The sequence below is a fragment of the Microchirus variegatus genome, assembly GCF_963457635.1.
Source record: "Microchirus variegatus genome assembly, chromosome: 2".
NCBI lineage: Eukaryota > Metazoa > Chordata > Actinopteri > Pleuronectiformes > Soleidae > Microchirus > Microchirus variegatus.
In genome coordinates, this window is record NC_139803.1 from 40,678,671 (window position 1) to 40,694,415 (window position 15,745).

Sequence of the window (15,745 nt, forward strand, 5' to 3'; positions counted from 1 at the left end):
TAGTATTAGTAAAAAGGGAAAATCGGTGACGCAGAATAAGAGTTAAAAAAAAACTTCCGATTCTGCTCCAGATTTATTGAATTCCAAGTGTTTTGGGAAAGCTGAAGCTGAAGATACAAGGTTTTCGCACAAATTTTGCATAAAGGTCATGAAAGTCTGGAATTTTTGTTAGTCTTGAACAAGTCTGAAATTTTGTGTGAAAGTCTTGGAAAAGTCTTGAATTTTGTGTGAATGTCTTGAAAAAGTCTTGAATTTTGTGTGAAAGTCTTGAAAAAGTCTTGAATTTTGTGTGAGAGTCTTGGAAAAAGTCTTGAAATTTGTATGAAAGTCTTGAATTTTGTGTGAATGTCTTGAAAAAGTCTTGAATTTTGTATGAAAGTCTTGAGTGAAATTCTGGAATTTTGTGTGAAAGTCTTGGAAAAGTCTTGAATTTTGCGTGAAAGTCTTGAAAAAGTCTTGAATTTTGTGTGAAAAATCTCTGATTCTGCTCCAGATTTCTTGAATTCCAAGTGTTTGGAAAAACAGGATTTCACTCGTGCTGAAGAACCACGGTGAATTCCACGAGGTGGAAATCCAGGCTGTTTCTTAGCAGCTGAAGATACGAGGTTTACACACAACAGTGAGAATATGACAGAGAAGAGTTATAATATGGACTGCTATAAGATGGAGAATCAGTAAATGTCAAAGACTTAATGCCATAGAACACGGTGAAGAAGCTACAGGACTCTCCTCTCTCATGGTTGGACCACAGAGGGCGCTGTGGTAGTTTAGCGAGGATCGTCGGGAGCCGCGATCTTCTCCATGTTGGGCTCCATGTCCCAGATCTCTCTGGCGTACTGGGAGATGGTGCGGTCGCTGGAGAACTTGCCGCAGCCGGCGATGTTGTGGATCACCATCTTGGTCCACTCTTTAGGGTTCTGTGAGGAACAAAAACATAGATCAGAACTGGTCGTCTGCTGCCTTGTGAAGTCCGTTTATGTCACTTTGAAATGTTTCATTTGGATTCACCAATCACACAAGTCCACAAGAATAACATGTAAACCAAGTGGTGAAGGCAGCAGTGCATCAACGACTCCTGTGTGCCATCAAGGTTTACAAACTTCAGTTTCTTTATGGTGTTTCAGGATCCTGTGAACGTAACTGACCTTGTAGAGGGCGCTGACTTTGTCCTGGCATTTAATGTAGTCTTCATAATCTGCAAACACCTTGAACCTGAAGAAAAGACACATAGTAGACGAAAATTCATGCTTTCAGTAACGTGAGAACTTGTTTTACAACAAGAAAACCGTAATTAGTAGATTATATATAATCCTGACAGATTCTTTTGGATGGAGAGCGTCACAGAGTAGCTTGTGGTTCTTTTATTGGAGAAGACGGAGACACAATTTGATTTGATTCAATTTGAATTTAGTTGCAGTCGTGACATGATTTCCCCTGGGTTTTTACTCTTAAATCCATAGATGGAGAAATTAACTTAAATCTTGAAAAGTCTGGGATTTTGTGTGAATGTCTTGAAAGTCTGGAGTGTTGTGTGAAAGTCTTGGAAAAAGTCTGGAATTTTGTGTGAACATTTTGAAAAGTTTGGAATTTTGGGTGAACATCTTGAAAAAGTCTGGAATTTTGCATAAAGGTCTTGAAAGTCTGGAATTTTGTGTGAAAGTCTTGAACAAGTCTGGAATTTTGTGTGAAAGTCTTGAACAAGTCTGGAATTTTGTGTGAACATCTTGAAAAGTTTGAAATTTTGGGTGAACATCTTGAAAAAGTCTGGAATTTGCATAAAGGTCTTGAAAGTCTGGAATTCTGTGTGAAAGTCTTAAACAAGTCTGGAATGTGTGAAAGTCTGGAATGTTGTGTGAATGTCTGGGAAAAGTCATGAATTTTGTGTCAATGTCTGGGAAAAGTCTTGAATTTTGTGTGAAAATCTTGGAAAAAGTCTAGAATTTTGCATCAAGGTCTTGAAAGTCTTGAATTTTGTGTGAAAGTGAAAGTCATGGAAAAGTCTTGAATGTTGTGTGAAAGTCTTGAATTTTGTGTGAAAGTCTTGTAAAAGTTTGGAATTTTATGTGAAAGTCTTGGAAAAGTCTTGAAATTTGTCTGAAATTCTTGAAATTTGTCTGAAAGTCTGGAATTTTGTGTGAAAGTCTTGAAAAGGCAGATCGCGAGCTTGCTCCCACCTGTCGTGATTCATCAGCATATTGACGAGGTCCTTGAAGAGGTCAGTCTGGCTGGGGCTGAAGAAACCTCCTGAGATCTGGTCCATCGCCTGCTTCAGCTCTGGAATACGGTTGTAGTACGACTTGGCATCGTAGCTGAGGACAGAAGACCATTGTCGTACATATTTGTAACCAACGAGCGAAACCCGTTTGTGCGTAAACTCGTTTTTTTAAGTTACGTTTGAAAAACCGTGTCACTTCACTTCCTTGACAGTTCAGCCCTGGATCACTCCGTCATCGTCACACTCACCCCTTCTTGTCCATGGCATCCACGTCTTTCACCCTCATGCCGAAGATGAAGAGGTTCTCCTCCCCGGCCTCCTCTGCCATCTCCACGTTGGCGCCGTCCATGGTGCCGATGGTGAGGGCGCCGTTCAGCATGAACTTCATGTTCCCGGTGCCGGAGGCCTCGGTGCCGGCTGTGGAGATCTGCTCGGAGAGGTCCGACGCTGGGATGACTGCACACAGACGACAGGATATCAAAGCTGCTGCTGCTTTCGTGCTCCCAAAATGTGTGAAATAACAACATAACAGTTTAGTGATTACTTTTCTCAGCGAGCGTGACCCGGTAGTTCTCCAGGAAGATGACCTTGAGTCGATCGCCCACCACTGGATCGTTGTTGACGATGTCTCCGATTGATGTGATCAGCTTGATGATCATCTTAGCAGTGTGGTAACCTGGAGCCGCCTGGAAAAACAACACAAGATCACCATTTAAAGAGTTTTTAGTCTCTTTTAGTGCTGACCTTATAAACTCCATGAAATGCTGCTCACCTTTCCTCCAATCATGACGGTCCTGGGAGTCCAGGACTTTTTAGGCTCCTTCTTGATGCCTTTTAAAAAGGACAACAATACCATAATTAACCTTAACTCTAACTAATTAAGAAGTTGCCAGTAAAAAAGAAGAAAGACTCACGGTTGTACAGCGTGATGATGTGCAGGCAGTTGAGCAGCTGTCTCTTGTACTCGTGAATCCTCTTCACATGGACGTCGAACATGGAGTTGGGGTTGATCTTCACCTTGTACTGCTCTTCCAGGTGAACGGAAAACTTCATCTTGTTTTCCTTTAAAAGGTTTGTAGTCGAGCAGAGCAGAGTGATCAGAGGCAAACGGAATCATCACTACGTCATCTGTGTACACCTGTAGCATCAAGTCAAATACAGGGGGTTTGCACAGGCAGGTCTTTAAAGTCTTGAAAAGTCTGGAATTATGTGTCAAAGACTTGAAAGAGTCTAGAATTATGTGTGAAAGTCTTGGAAAAGTCTGGAATTTCGTGTGAAAGTCTTGTAAGTGTAGAATTATGTGTGAAAGTCTGGAATTATGTGTGAAGTCTTGAAAAAGTCTGGAATTATGTGTGAAAGTCTTGAAAAAGTCTGAAATTTTGTGTGAAAGTCTTTAAAAAGTCTGGAATTATGTGTGAAGGTCTGGAATTATGTCTGAAAGTCTTGAAAAATTCTGGAATTATGTCTGAAAGTCTTGAAAATGTCTTGTGTGCTAAAGTTTGACATGTGTGAAAGTCTGGGACTCTGTGTGAAAGTCTTGAAAAAGTCTGGAATTCTGTGCTAAAGTATGGAGTTTTCTGTGCTAAAGTCTGGAGATATAAAAAGGAAAGTATTCCTGAGATGCCAACCTGAGAACACCGCTGTCACAACGATCTTCCTTGTTTTTAAAGCTCTTACCTGTTTAACTTTAGCTATGTCCCGGATGAAGGTGTCATCGTCCACAAATTCCAGAAGTTTCTTCAGCTGGTCCAGGTCACGGATGTAGTCTTCACCAATCCTCTGAGAGCAAGAGAAACAACAATAAACGAGTCAGTAAAGCAGCATCTACTAACTCCACAAGTAAATCAGATGGAAATCTGTTAGAATTTTGCTTCTCGGGTTCTTTTGTATCTAAGAAATGAGGTTTTTGCTCTCTTAACACATATGAATCGGCCATATCGTCCATACCTCAGCGATGACCTCAGCCAGGCCGGGGTTGCACATGACCAGCCAGCGTCTGGGCGTGATGCCGTTGGTCTTGTTCTGGAACTTCTCTGGGTCGACTTCGTAGAAATCCTTGAACCTGGAAAAGAGCCACATGTTCACCTTCAACCTTTTTGACTCATCGACAGTGAAAAACTGTCCGATGGAGACGGGAGATTGTCCTACACGGTGTCTTTGATGATCTCAGAGTGGATGCGAGCCACTCCGTTGACGGCGTGCGACCCCACGATGCACAGGTGAGCCATGTTGATTTTCTTCATGTCCCCTTCCTCGATCAGCGACATGCGACGCATGCGGTCGAAGTCGCCGGGGAAAATACTAGCGATGCGCTGCAGGAGGAGGAGGGAGATGGTGTACATGTAAGTGAGTATAGTGTTTGTGTTATGTTCAACATGTTCAAAAATGAGCAAATGAAGCTAATAGATGGAATTGTTTATGATTTAATTAGCAAATACACACAATTTCCCCATTAAAATGTCTAATTTTGACACTTAAATGGGGAAATTCGGCGAATTTGGGGAAGTGACAACTTTGTCCCCGTCTTTACAGAGTGTAAAGACCTCAATAATGAAACCAACGTGCTTCTAAAGAGTCTGAAATTTTGTGTGAAAGTCTTGAATTTCGTGTGAAAGTCTTGAAAAAGTCTGAAATTTTGCATAAAGTTCTTTGAAAAGTCTGGAATTTTGTGTGAAAGTCTTGAAAAAGTCTTGAATTTTGTGTGGAAGTCTTGAATTTTAGGTGAAAGTGTTTAAAGTCTTGAATTTTGTGTGAAAGTCTTGAATTTTAGGTGAAAGTCTTGAGAAAGTGGAATTTTGTGTGAAAGTCTTGCGAAAGTCTGGAATTTTGTGTGAAAGTCTCGAAAAAGTCTGGAATTTTGAGTGAAAGTCTTGGAAAAAGTCTTGAATGTTGTGTGAAAGTCTTGAATTTTGTGTGAAAGTGTTGAAAGTCTGGAATTTTGTGTGAAAGTCTTGAATTTTAGGTGAAAGTCTTGAGAAAGTGGAATTTTGTGTGAAAGTCTTGCGAAAGTCTGGAATTTTGTGTGAAAGTCTCGAAAAAGTCTGGAATTTTGTGTGAAAGTCTTGGAAAAAGTCTTGAATGTTGTGTGAAAGTCTTGAATTTTGTGTGAAAGTGTTGAAAGTCTTGAACTTTGTGTGATTCTTGAAATTTGTGTGAAAGTCTTAAAAAAGTCAAGTGAGGGATAAGACCTCATTAATGAAACCAACGTGCTTCTAAAAGAGTCGGACAAAGACCTCCATGTGCCTGCGGTTGATCTCGTAGATGATCTCCAGGTGTCGAGGCAGGAGGTTCTGGAAGAGGTCGACGGGCCAACGCTCCAGAGCTTCAGGCAGGACGGTGTGGTTGGTGTAGGCACAGGTGCGAACCACGATGTCCCAGGCCTGAAGACGGGTGAGAGGGGGGAAAATATCACTGAACACTGCATCGTGTCTGCAACAATACTAATGCAAACTCTCTCACACCAAACCCCATAGAGAAAATAAGCAATCACAGTACACAGGATTGTTGGTCCACTGCTGCCTCTTAACATCAAGTTCAAATGTGTAATATTGCGTCTTCTGTATGTGAAATCCTTTATTCTTATTTACTTATAAACTTATGAAAACAAGGCAGTGGTAAATCAGCACCTACTGTGTCCCTGTGAGGTAAAAAGGCTGATTTTCTCTATGGGGTTTGGCGTCAGAGCAAATTCACAAACTTCAGGCTGAACGTCAGCGTCATACCTCGGCCCAGATGAGTTTCTCCACGTCCACCAGGATCCTCATCAGCTCAGGAATGGCCAGAGCAGGGTGAGTGTCGTTCAGCTGGATGGCCACCTGAAGGCCACAGTGAAAAGGTCAGAGAGCTATTGTCGTCTTCTGACGGCCACTACACTAAGAATGGAGAAATCTGTGGATTATTTTCTCGATTAATCGAGTATTCTTTTGTACATAAAATGGAGGAAAATGTTCAGAAAGTTTGTATTAATCGTTAAAATAAAACCTCTAAAACTTAATTTAGCCATCGATAAACAACAATATATCGAATAATAGTTGCAGCTCTACAGTTTTCTGATGATAAACACTGGAAATATCAAATAAATAGTTCAATACCGTGTATGTAATTTAAGATTCAGTTTGAAAAAGATTGAAAAATCGAAATTTGAATAGATTTCCGACAAGCAAATATTGTGATTTTTCCATTTTTTGGGCAATTTCAAGATCCAATTTACAAGGGATTTCACATAAAATGTTATATTTAATTTAAGTACTTATTCTTATGGTTTCTTCTTCTGTTCTTTGAACCACAACAATGAAGGTAAAAGGAAGTAGCCGCACTTTTGCCCCTTGTTTAGATCAAACCATAATGACGATGATGAGCAGGTTGGATCGTCTAACCTTTTCTGGCAGAGTGGAAAGATCCATGCGCACAAACTCGGTGGAGCCAAACTTGGAGGCTTTGAATCGACGGATGATGTCTTGGAGAGTGGCGGCGACGACAAAGTATTCCTGTTTGAGACGCAGCTCCTTCCCTTCAAAGAACTGGAGAGCAAACACAAACACAAACACAAACAGGTGAAGTCAAACGTAGAGGGAGATACCACAGATGTGATGTTTTTGGTTCGATCCACTCACGTTGTCGTTGGGGTAAAGAACCCTGGAGATGTTCTCAGCCAGGTTTCGGTCCAGCACAGCTTGGATGTAGCCGCCAACGTTAACTGTGGGATGACGATGATACGGAGCCCCCGAAGTGATATGAGGAAAAAAAAAAAATGAAGATTTTTTTTTTTTTTAAATCTTGAGTTTTTAAGACGAGATCTCGAGTTTCCAAAAAAATATGAAAAAAAAATTGAAATTTCTTTTTTTAAAATAACATTTTTTCAGCAAAAAAAATGTATAGAATTTTTTTTTTTTTTACCTAAAATCTACATTTTTTGGAAACTCGAGATCTTGAGTTTCCCAAAAAAATCCTGAAAACATTTTTTTCCCCAAAATTTTTTTTCATGTTTTTTGGAAACTCAAGATCTCGAGTTTCAAAGTCGAGATCTCGGGTTTCCAAAAAATGATGAAGAACATTTTTCTAATTTTTTTTTCTCCAGATTTTTTTGGGAAACTCGAGATTTCAAAAAAATTCTTCTTCATTTTTTTTTTTTTTCCTCATGTCACTTCGGTATGATGACAACAGCAGTTTAAATAAAAATAATTTAAAGTATTTCTAAGACTTCAATTCAGAGTCAGATCACTCACAGTCTTTGAGGTTGAAGTCACAGGGAGCCTTGGCCGACCACAGTCTCATGGTGTTGACGATGTTGTTTCTGTAGCCGGGGACTGGAGTGTCATAGGGCAGAGCTAGCACCACCTGATTAATCACAACGAATCAAAGACAACGTTAAAGGATGATTACATTTCAGGCTTTTTTTTAGCACCACAATATTAAAGCGGACCGAGAACGGAAGCTCCAATTAACGCTGTTTTTGGTGCGCTTCTGAGCGCTGGTGTGCTAATTATGTCACTTCTGGGTATTGGCCAATCACAACCCAGTTCTGTCTTCTGGGGGTGAGATTTCAGTCTGAAACAGCGCGGCTGAAGAGAGCTTCAGTGAGGAGAGATTTCTATATCGGCTCGTTTACAGCAACTAGGAGGTTTTTGACCATAAAAACAAAGTTAATGTATGCAAGTAGACCTCCATAACTCACATATATGTGCGAGAGGACCACTCTATGGGAGCTCTAAGACATTTAAATATCTATTATGTCTGTATGACCAGGTTCTCTGATTTGGAAGCCAATGTGGAAGTGTCTGAAATCTGTCTTCTCTTGAATGTCCACCAGAGGGCGACTCCCAAGTATTTGAATACAAGTCTTAGGGGAAATTTGCCTTTTTCACACTTGATTTATAACATCACTAAATGTTTTTTTCCAGGGATATTATGGTGGTTTAGGGTTTACCGGTGTAAGTGATAGTGCCATTTTCAAAAAAACCCAAAAACATTTAAGTTAAAATTAAAACATTAAAAATGTTTTTTGAACAGTAAGAATGTGTTTTTTTATTTGCATTCACAATCTAGGTGAAATGACTCTATATCGGACACGGCAATATCTTCTTCGTGTCCTTAATTTTTGGCAGAAAAACAAATTATTGCGTCCTTTCCAGTGCAAAACATTGACACTTTGGCAATTACCGTACGCGTTACGTGGACAGTACTTAAAAGATGTAAATGTAAAGGTTTCAAACGCTCACCTGCGTGTCCACCCACTGCACTCCTTCGTCCGTGTGCTCCACTCGTCCGTAGAAGTGGACGGGACGCATGTACTCGGGGCGAGCTTTCTCCCAGGGGTTACCGTAACGCAGCCAGTCGTCGGCTTCCTCCACCTTAAAGAGAATAAAACACAATTAGAAAATAAAAATAAAAACCTAAGATATAAAAAATGTATACAGAACTCGGTTGTATATGTAAGAATCTATGCATTAATACACATTTTAACGTCATATGTGCACATTTAAATGTGTGTATGAGAAGCCATATACCTGTTGTATATATAGTGCATATACAGTGCGGTCCATTTTAACCAGTCCACTGAATTTTGTTGTGCACATACTGTATACTCATTTAAATAAAGTTATGTTAAATCTTGTGACCTCTACATTTTGGTATCAGGTCAAGATATAATATAGTTTTCAGGTGAGTCATGATGAAATGGACGATAGTGTATAAAAGTGTCTTCAATGTGTGATTTATTTTGAAAAAGGACATTAAAAGGGAACTCTGGGTTTATTTATTGGCTTTAGTGGTTTTTTGGCTCTGCTCTGCACGCTCTCTTAATCCCAAGGAAGAAAAACATTTGGGAGCATAAACCTTGTCGAGCGAATGAAAAATCCATTCTACCATAAAAGGAAACTGAATCACGCTCTCGCCTGAGATGTGTACAACACATTAGAGCATAGACACAAACAGTGACACACACGTTCAAAGCATCAGCACCAGTGCCGTTTTCTTTTTCCGTCATTTATAAAGCTTGAGCGCTCCGACAGCTGTTGTTATCGTCTCCTTCTGCTCTAATTAACACATTCTGAGAGGTTTGAATGCAGAAACTCTTCTTATTTGCTGAAAATGACACAAGATCAGATTTAAATTCAGTCAGAGTGGGTTTAAAAACCCAGTTTTTTGGCCCTTTTTGAGTTGAAAATGTCAAATTATTTATTTGCATTAATAACTACACACGCGCACCTGCCAGCCGCTGACTATTTTCTGATTGAAGATGCCGAACTCGTAGCGGATGCCGTATCCGTACGCGGCCAGGCCCAGAGAGGCCATGGAGTCCAGGAAGCAAGCTGAGTAAACAACAACAGATTTAGTCAGAAAGACGGTTTCTACAGAGAGTTAAACGCCATCGTGTCCGTCAGCACAGATATCTCACCAGCCAGACGACCCAGTCCGCCGTTCCCTAGCCCGGCGTCTTCCTCGATGTCCTGCAGCTCCTCCATGTCCAGACCCAGCTGAGAAAACACGTACACTTTGGATTAAAAGTCTTATATAGACATTATTTATTGTATTTTATTACCTTTTATGGATTTTGACTTCAGTTTAGTCGTCTTATAGTCGCGTTACGTGACTTTTAACAGCCTTTTTTGACATGAAACTGGAGATTGTGCTCGCCTGCACCAAAGTCCGTTGAAATAAATCAGCGTTTTTAGCTCACGGCGTACGCAGACACTGCTGCTCTTCTGCTGCCTTTTTAGGTAAATTTATGCTACTAAAGTAATTCAGAACAAAGAGTTTTAGATAATTAGGTCACAAGAAAACACATGTGGACTTAGTGACGGAGGAAACAGTGGAGCAACACTGTCTGTGTGCTTGTGTAAAAATGCTGATTTTCTGCATGGACTTTGGTGTAGGGAGTTAAAGCAGGTGACAAACTTCACAACTTCAAACAACTTCCAGTTAAAATAAGTTGATAAAGACTGTTTTTTCAGCCATGTTATTGTTTTCACGCTGCATCTACGAGTAAGTGGACACCGACACTGAACTATCCCTTTAACCTACTCTTCATGTTTTTTTCAGATTTTGGACCAAAATTTTTTTTTCAAAGAAATTGTCAAATTTTCGGTGACAATGTATAGTATAAAGCTTTTTTTTTAATTTTGGACCAAAAATTATTTTTACTTTTTTTTTTTGACAATTTCTGGATAACATAGTATGGTATGACTTTTTTTGTCAAATTTTTGATAAAATAAACTTTTTCAAAAAAATAAACTTTTTCAAAAAAATAAACTTTTTCAAAAAAATAAACTTTTTCAAAAAAATAAACTTTTTCAAAAAAATAAACTTTTTCAAAAAAATAAACTTTTTCAAAAAAATAAACTTTTTCAAAAAAATAAACTTTTTCCCAAAAAATTGACACATTTTGGACGAAATAATAATAATAATAATAATAAGTATGAATGTTTGTCAAATTTTGCCCCCAAATTTTTTTTTTTCAAAAAATTGTTTAATTTGGGACGAAAGTATAGTAGGACGTTTCTGTCCAATTTTGGACCAAAACAAAATTTTTCAAAAGAAATCGAATTTTGGACAACATACTATAGTATGACATGTTTGTCAAAATTTGGACCAAAAGACTTTGCAAAAAAATTGTCAAATTTTGGGCGACATAGTATAGTATGATGTTTTTGTCATATTTTTGACCAAAACATTTTTTTCTTTTTAAAAAGCAAACATTTTGGGCGATATATTAAGTATGACGTTTTTTGTCAAATTCTGGACAACATACTGTAGTATGAGGTTTTGGTCAAATTTTGGAATAAAAATAAAATCTCGGTGTTGTGTGATTGTTGTGATTAGACGCTGTACTTTGCCCTGATTGGGTCTGTTTTTTTTAGTCCCTTTAGTGAAGGGAAATATTAAACACAAAGATATTCATGGACAACCTATTAGGAGGCCTATTATAACTCTGCCCTTTTCACCTCCCATGATCCTTTGCTTCACCTGGTATGTGGCTTCATCGCAGGCGTTCTCCAAAGCCAGATTAACCATGGTGTTCTGCAGAGTGCGGCCCATGTAGAACTCCAGGGAGAGGTAGTAGACGCGCTGCAGGGACACAACAGAGACACAACAGAGACACACAACACTTCATCATTTCCTCGGTTTTTGTGCAGGTCATCAAAAACACGTGGACACACGGACGACACAAAAGCTCCTCGCGCACTCTCAGGGCTAATAATAACAACAACAACAACATGCAGACACTGTGACATTCTCTCACAGCAGCTGCTCTCTCTCACAGTCACAGAACAACACTCTGGCTGTGAATATACAGCGTGTGGTAAAACTCACGGTGAGAAACGCCGACGTTTGACATTAACTGTGTCACCGCTGAAGTTCGAGGTCACGGAAAGGTCACGCTCAAGCTAACACGCAAGCAATAGCAAGGATTAACATTCAGCATTTTCATACAGTAGATATTATAGATGTAAATTTTTTTCATTTTTCTAAATTAATAAATGTTAAAAAAAAATACAATTACTGTAGGGGGCGCTAGCATAGAAGTCAAGGAGGTAGCAGCTAATTCCTTGGTGTGTTTGCTAATATAGGATAACACATTTTTAAAGCTAATATCCATTAAAATCAATATTACTTTAGCATTTTTGCACCGATGCTACAAAATCTATCTAAGCTATGAATATACAGCGCGTGGTCAAGGCGACGGTGAGAAACGTTGACGTTTGACATTAACTGCTTCCTCCTATGTGTCACCGCTGCAGTTCGAGGTCACAGAAAGGTCACACTCAAGCTAACACTCAAGCCAACACTCAAGCTAACACTCAAGCTAACACTCAAGCTGACACGCAAACAATAGCAAGGAATACAATCAGCCTTTTCATACAGTAGATATTATAGATATACATTTTCTTCATTTTGTTTAATTAATAAACGTTAAAACAAAACAATTATTGTAGGGGGTGCTAGCATAGAAGTCAAGGAGGTAGCAGCTAATTATTGGATGTGTTTGCATAATATTCATTGATACGGACATCAATTTTACATATTTTAACTCTGAAACTTACTGAAAAGGCCACCATCTTGGGCTGAACGGCAATTTTTGGGCGTTTGTGGCGTTTTTGCACCAATGCTACAAAATCTATCTTTTTGATTTAAAATTTAACAAGGGCACTGCAGACTGTTGTTGTTGATCAGTTTATTACATTTAAGCAATTAAAAAACTATATATATAAAAAAAACATCTGTACTGTCCTTTAAAAGTAATACAATTAATTTATGCAAAATCTGCTCATTTAAACTTCAGGACATCTTGTACAATGTGTTTTTACAGCTGCGCCACTCCATCAAACCTTGATCCACAACTAGAACACTGTGCATATGTGCTAAAATGTGCATATTTTTGTGTTTATTTTATTCAAATCTAAGCTCAGCTGCAGAACCCACAGTGAGTGTGTGTGTGTTTCATGATAAACCAGCATCACTCAGACTTGTACGTTCTGCACTGACTAAATGGTGAAGTTTGATCCAGTCACTGAAGCCTTTTGTCGGCCGTTCAGCAGACTGTGAAGTGCTGTCTTACAAACTGACGATGATTTATTAATTATACATGATTATCAGCGTCCTGTTCCTAAAACACAGAGAGCACATACTGGAATAATGTCAGCAATTTAGGTATGAAAGGAAAACAGCATAACAACAATAATGACTGCAGATGCACTCAGGTGCAGCGGATGGTAAAATTAAACATTCATCATGCTCTGTGGTACGGTTTAAAGGGTTCATTATGGTCCGTTGTTGATAAAACTGTAAAATCCACTACAGTCCAAAAATCCTATATATCTGTAAAATGCAAATAAAAGCCAGCAAAACCATTTTAGCTGAGTCATGTTTGGGCTCATTTTGGGAAAACACCATTTGTCTTTGAAATGACTCAGCAGTATATTCCATACAGCGCTCCCACACATTGGTTGACATCAAATTCAAGGACTTTTCAATGACCAAATCCCTCAAATTCAAGGAACGAATGTAGCGGACACAGTTCGGAGATCGGAGGGTAACTTGTAAGAGTCACTTTGCCCATGATGGCGTCCACTTTTATCAACGCTCTGCATCTGGAGAAGTGATTGTCCGTGGGATCTTGGTCAAATTAATGGCGCTTTTCCACTACACAGTTCCAGCACGGCTCGCCTCAGCTAGGTTTGGTATGGTTTTCCATTCCTCAACGTGGGCGGAGTCGTCATATCACGGCTGTGTGAAACTGCCGCGTTGTCGTTTTAAACACGATAAACACAAACTAGCGACGAGCAAAGCAGCCGTTTTCGGCGCAATTGAAACGTTAATCAGTGAATCGAATAAAAAGATTTATTCATCGAATTCAAGCTCGCGACTCTCGCAGTGACGACACTCATTTTTAGTATTAGCTCAGCTAACTTGGAGCCTCGCCAGAGCAGGTACTATCGCTAATGGAAAAGCATATTGAAATCCTGCCATGATGGAAGTGGGTAGTGGAAAAGTGCCATAAGTCTTTATTATTTATGTTTTTATAAATGTTCTTTTGGGAAGCTGAGCTTCCGTCATTTATCCCGATTAAAGGATCATGTGTGTTTGTTTACTAGTGCTGGGCACGTTATCGGCGTTAATGGCGTTAACGTTAACGCACGCCGCGTTTCCATGACGACTGACCGAAAAAAGGCGCGTGTGACGTCATGTTTACGCGACTCCGGATTGTTAAAATGAGTCTCTAAAGTAACGCTAAACTTTAAAAATAGAGGCAAACGTACGCAGTACGCAGGTTATTTGTAGCGTTGCTCTTTTCGTTTAACAAAACGCTCCTGTTCCACTGTAGGCGCGCTAATGGCGCTAAAAGGAGCTAACGGACATAACTGGTAAACGGCGGTGTCGCGGCACGTAACCCTGACGTAATGCGTGTCTTTTTTCGGTCAGTCGTCACGGAATAGCGACGTGCGCTAACGCGCGTTTACCTTTTGAACAGCACTAGTGTTACAACAGGTGTTGGCCGGCACACCCAGCGGAGTGGCTAACTCAGGGACCCTGAACATTTGTCATAGCTGTCCCCATAAAGCTAAAGTAACGGCCCTGCGTCCATGCAACGCACTCCCTAAGTCATTGATTTGTCATCGAACCAATCACAGAAGAGTCACGCTCGACCCTAATTGATCAAGGTCGTGATTGGACAATGGAGCCTTCATGCAAACACCAATTGTTGTCATGTGGTCTTCACCTGCTGCCATTTTGTGATGTGCACTTATGTAACACACACACACTTTCACACACCAGTTGATTATCCTACCGGATGCCCACACACACACACACACACACACACACTGGTAGCGACAGTGGCGCACAGTGAAGTCAGATAAGAGCTTTAATGAGGCTGCGGCAGCTTGTTGCGTAACACCGGGGACACAGGAGGGGGAGGCGGGGGGAGGCGGGAGGGGGAGAAGCGGGCCAGGACTCCCTGCTGAGCCGCTGCACTCATTGACACGGACTCACACACACACACACGGAGACAGAATCTCTATTTGACTATTTATGGCGAACAAGTGTGAAGCAGACAAGAGCACGCGCATGTGCACGCGCACACACTGCACCACAGAGCCCGTTACCGCCCCCCTCTTCCTCTTCCTCTTCCTCCTCCTCCTCCTCCTCAGCTGTGTGTACGTGAGAGACTGCGGCATCAGTCCGACGCTCACCGCTCATTACCTTCGGGTCTTTCTCGTAGTAGTGCTGCTGGGTCCGGATCCAGCGGCCCACCAGGTGGTCCCGCACCGTGTTGGCCAGGGCGAAGTAGTAGTCCCGCTTGGTGGCGACATTCCTGTCCTTGACCAGCGTGAAATGGAGGTGCCTGTTGAAATTAGTTTTCAGGTCCGCGACGTTTTCCACGCCGGCCAGTCCGCGCACGGATATCTGCTTCCTCTTGTCCTGGTCCGTCAGTGGTTTTGCCATCTTCGTTTCCGGGTTTATTTTAACAGGAGTTTTCTTTCAATGTCAACCCCGAAAGCAGACTTGACCTGACCGCCGCTCAACTCTCTCAAGAGATGCGCTGGAACTGCCCACTTTATATGTCACGTAGCCACCGTCAAGCTAGCGTCACAGCCACTTCCGGTGAGAGATTACAAAAATAAAAGTCGCGTTGGCGCAAAGTCACACGATTCACCGTAACAGATAGAGTTAAGAGCGGCTAAACACGTAATAATACTCAACCACCACGTTATAATTAACTTAAACTAAACTCTTAACGCGAGTAATCACGTTTCCTTTTGTGAATCTTGATACTTGGCAAGACGAAATAAATGCACGTCTTATTTTGTTAAGAGAAAACCAATCTACTTCCGGTCTCGCTCATCCATGAGACTTGCAGAGATATTATTATAGACTAACACCACATGTGACGCAGTAAGAGCCACTATAAGCACTTGGAATTAATTAAACTATCACAGCTTTTTTTTTATTTAGGTCTTAAAATTTAGCTTAACTTGACTAGACAAATATTTAATTTGGTAAAACAATAGCCTCAGTCACGTACTGTTT

General features: G+C 40.5%; 1 protein-coding gene across 1 annotated transcript; it reads right to left on the minus strand.

Annotated features, from left to right (window-relative positions):
- Positions 1-231: 231 nt before the first annotated feature.
- Positions 232-15,160, minus strand: pygmb (phosphorylase, glycogen, muscle b; the record flags this gene model as incomplete). Its single annotated transcript, XM_083910165.1, has 20 exons — positions 232-917; positions 1,146-1,212; positions 2,175-2,309; positions 2,464-2,671; positions 2,760-2,901; positions 2,988-3,046; positions 3,130-3,277; positions 3,893-3,994; positions 4,163-4,277; positions 4,364-4,527; positions 5,449-5,595; positions 5,938-6,030; positions 6,592-6,735; positions 6,829-6,911; positions 7,441-7,552; positions 8,434-8,565; positions 9,422-9,525; positions 9,612-9,690; positions 11,180-11,281; positions 14,918-15,160. The coding sequence occupies 20 exons, from the start codon at positions 15,158-15,160 to the stop codon at positions 768-770; spliced, it is 2,529 nt and encodes an 842-aa protein (XP_083766291.1). The 3' UTR covers positions 232-767.
- Between the last annotated feature and the right edge of the window lie 585 nt (positions 15,161-15,745).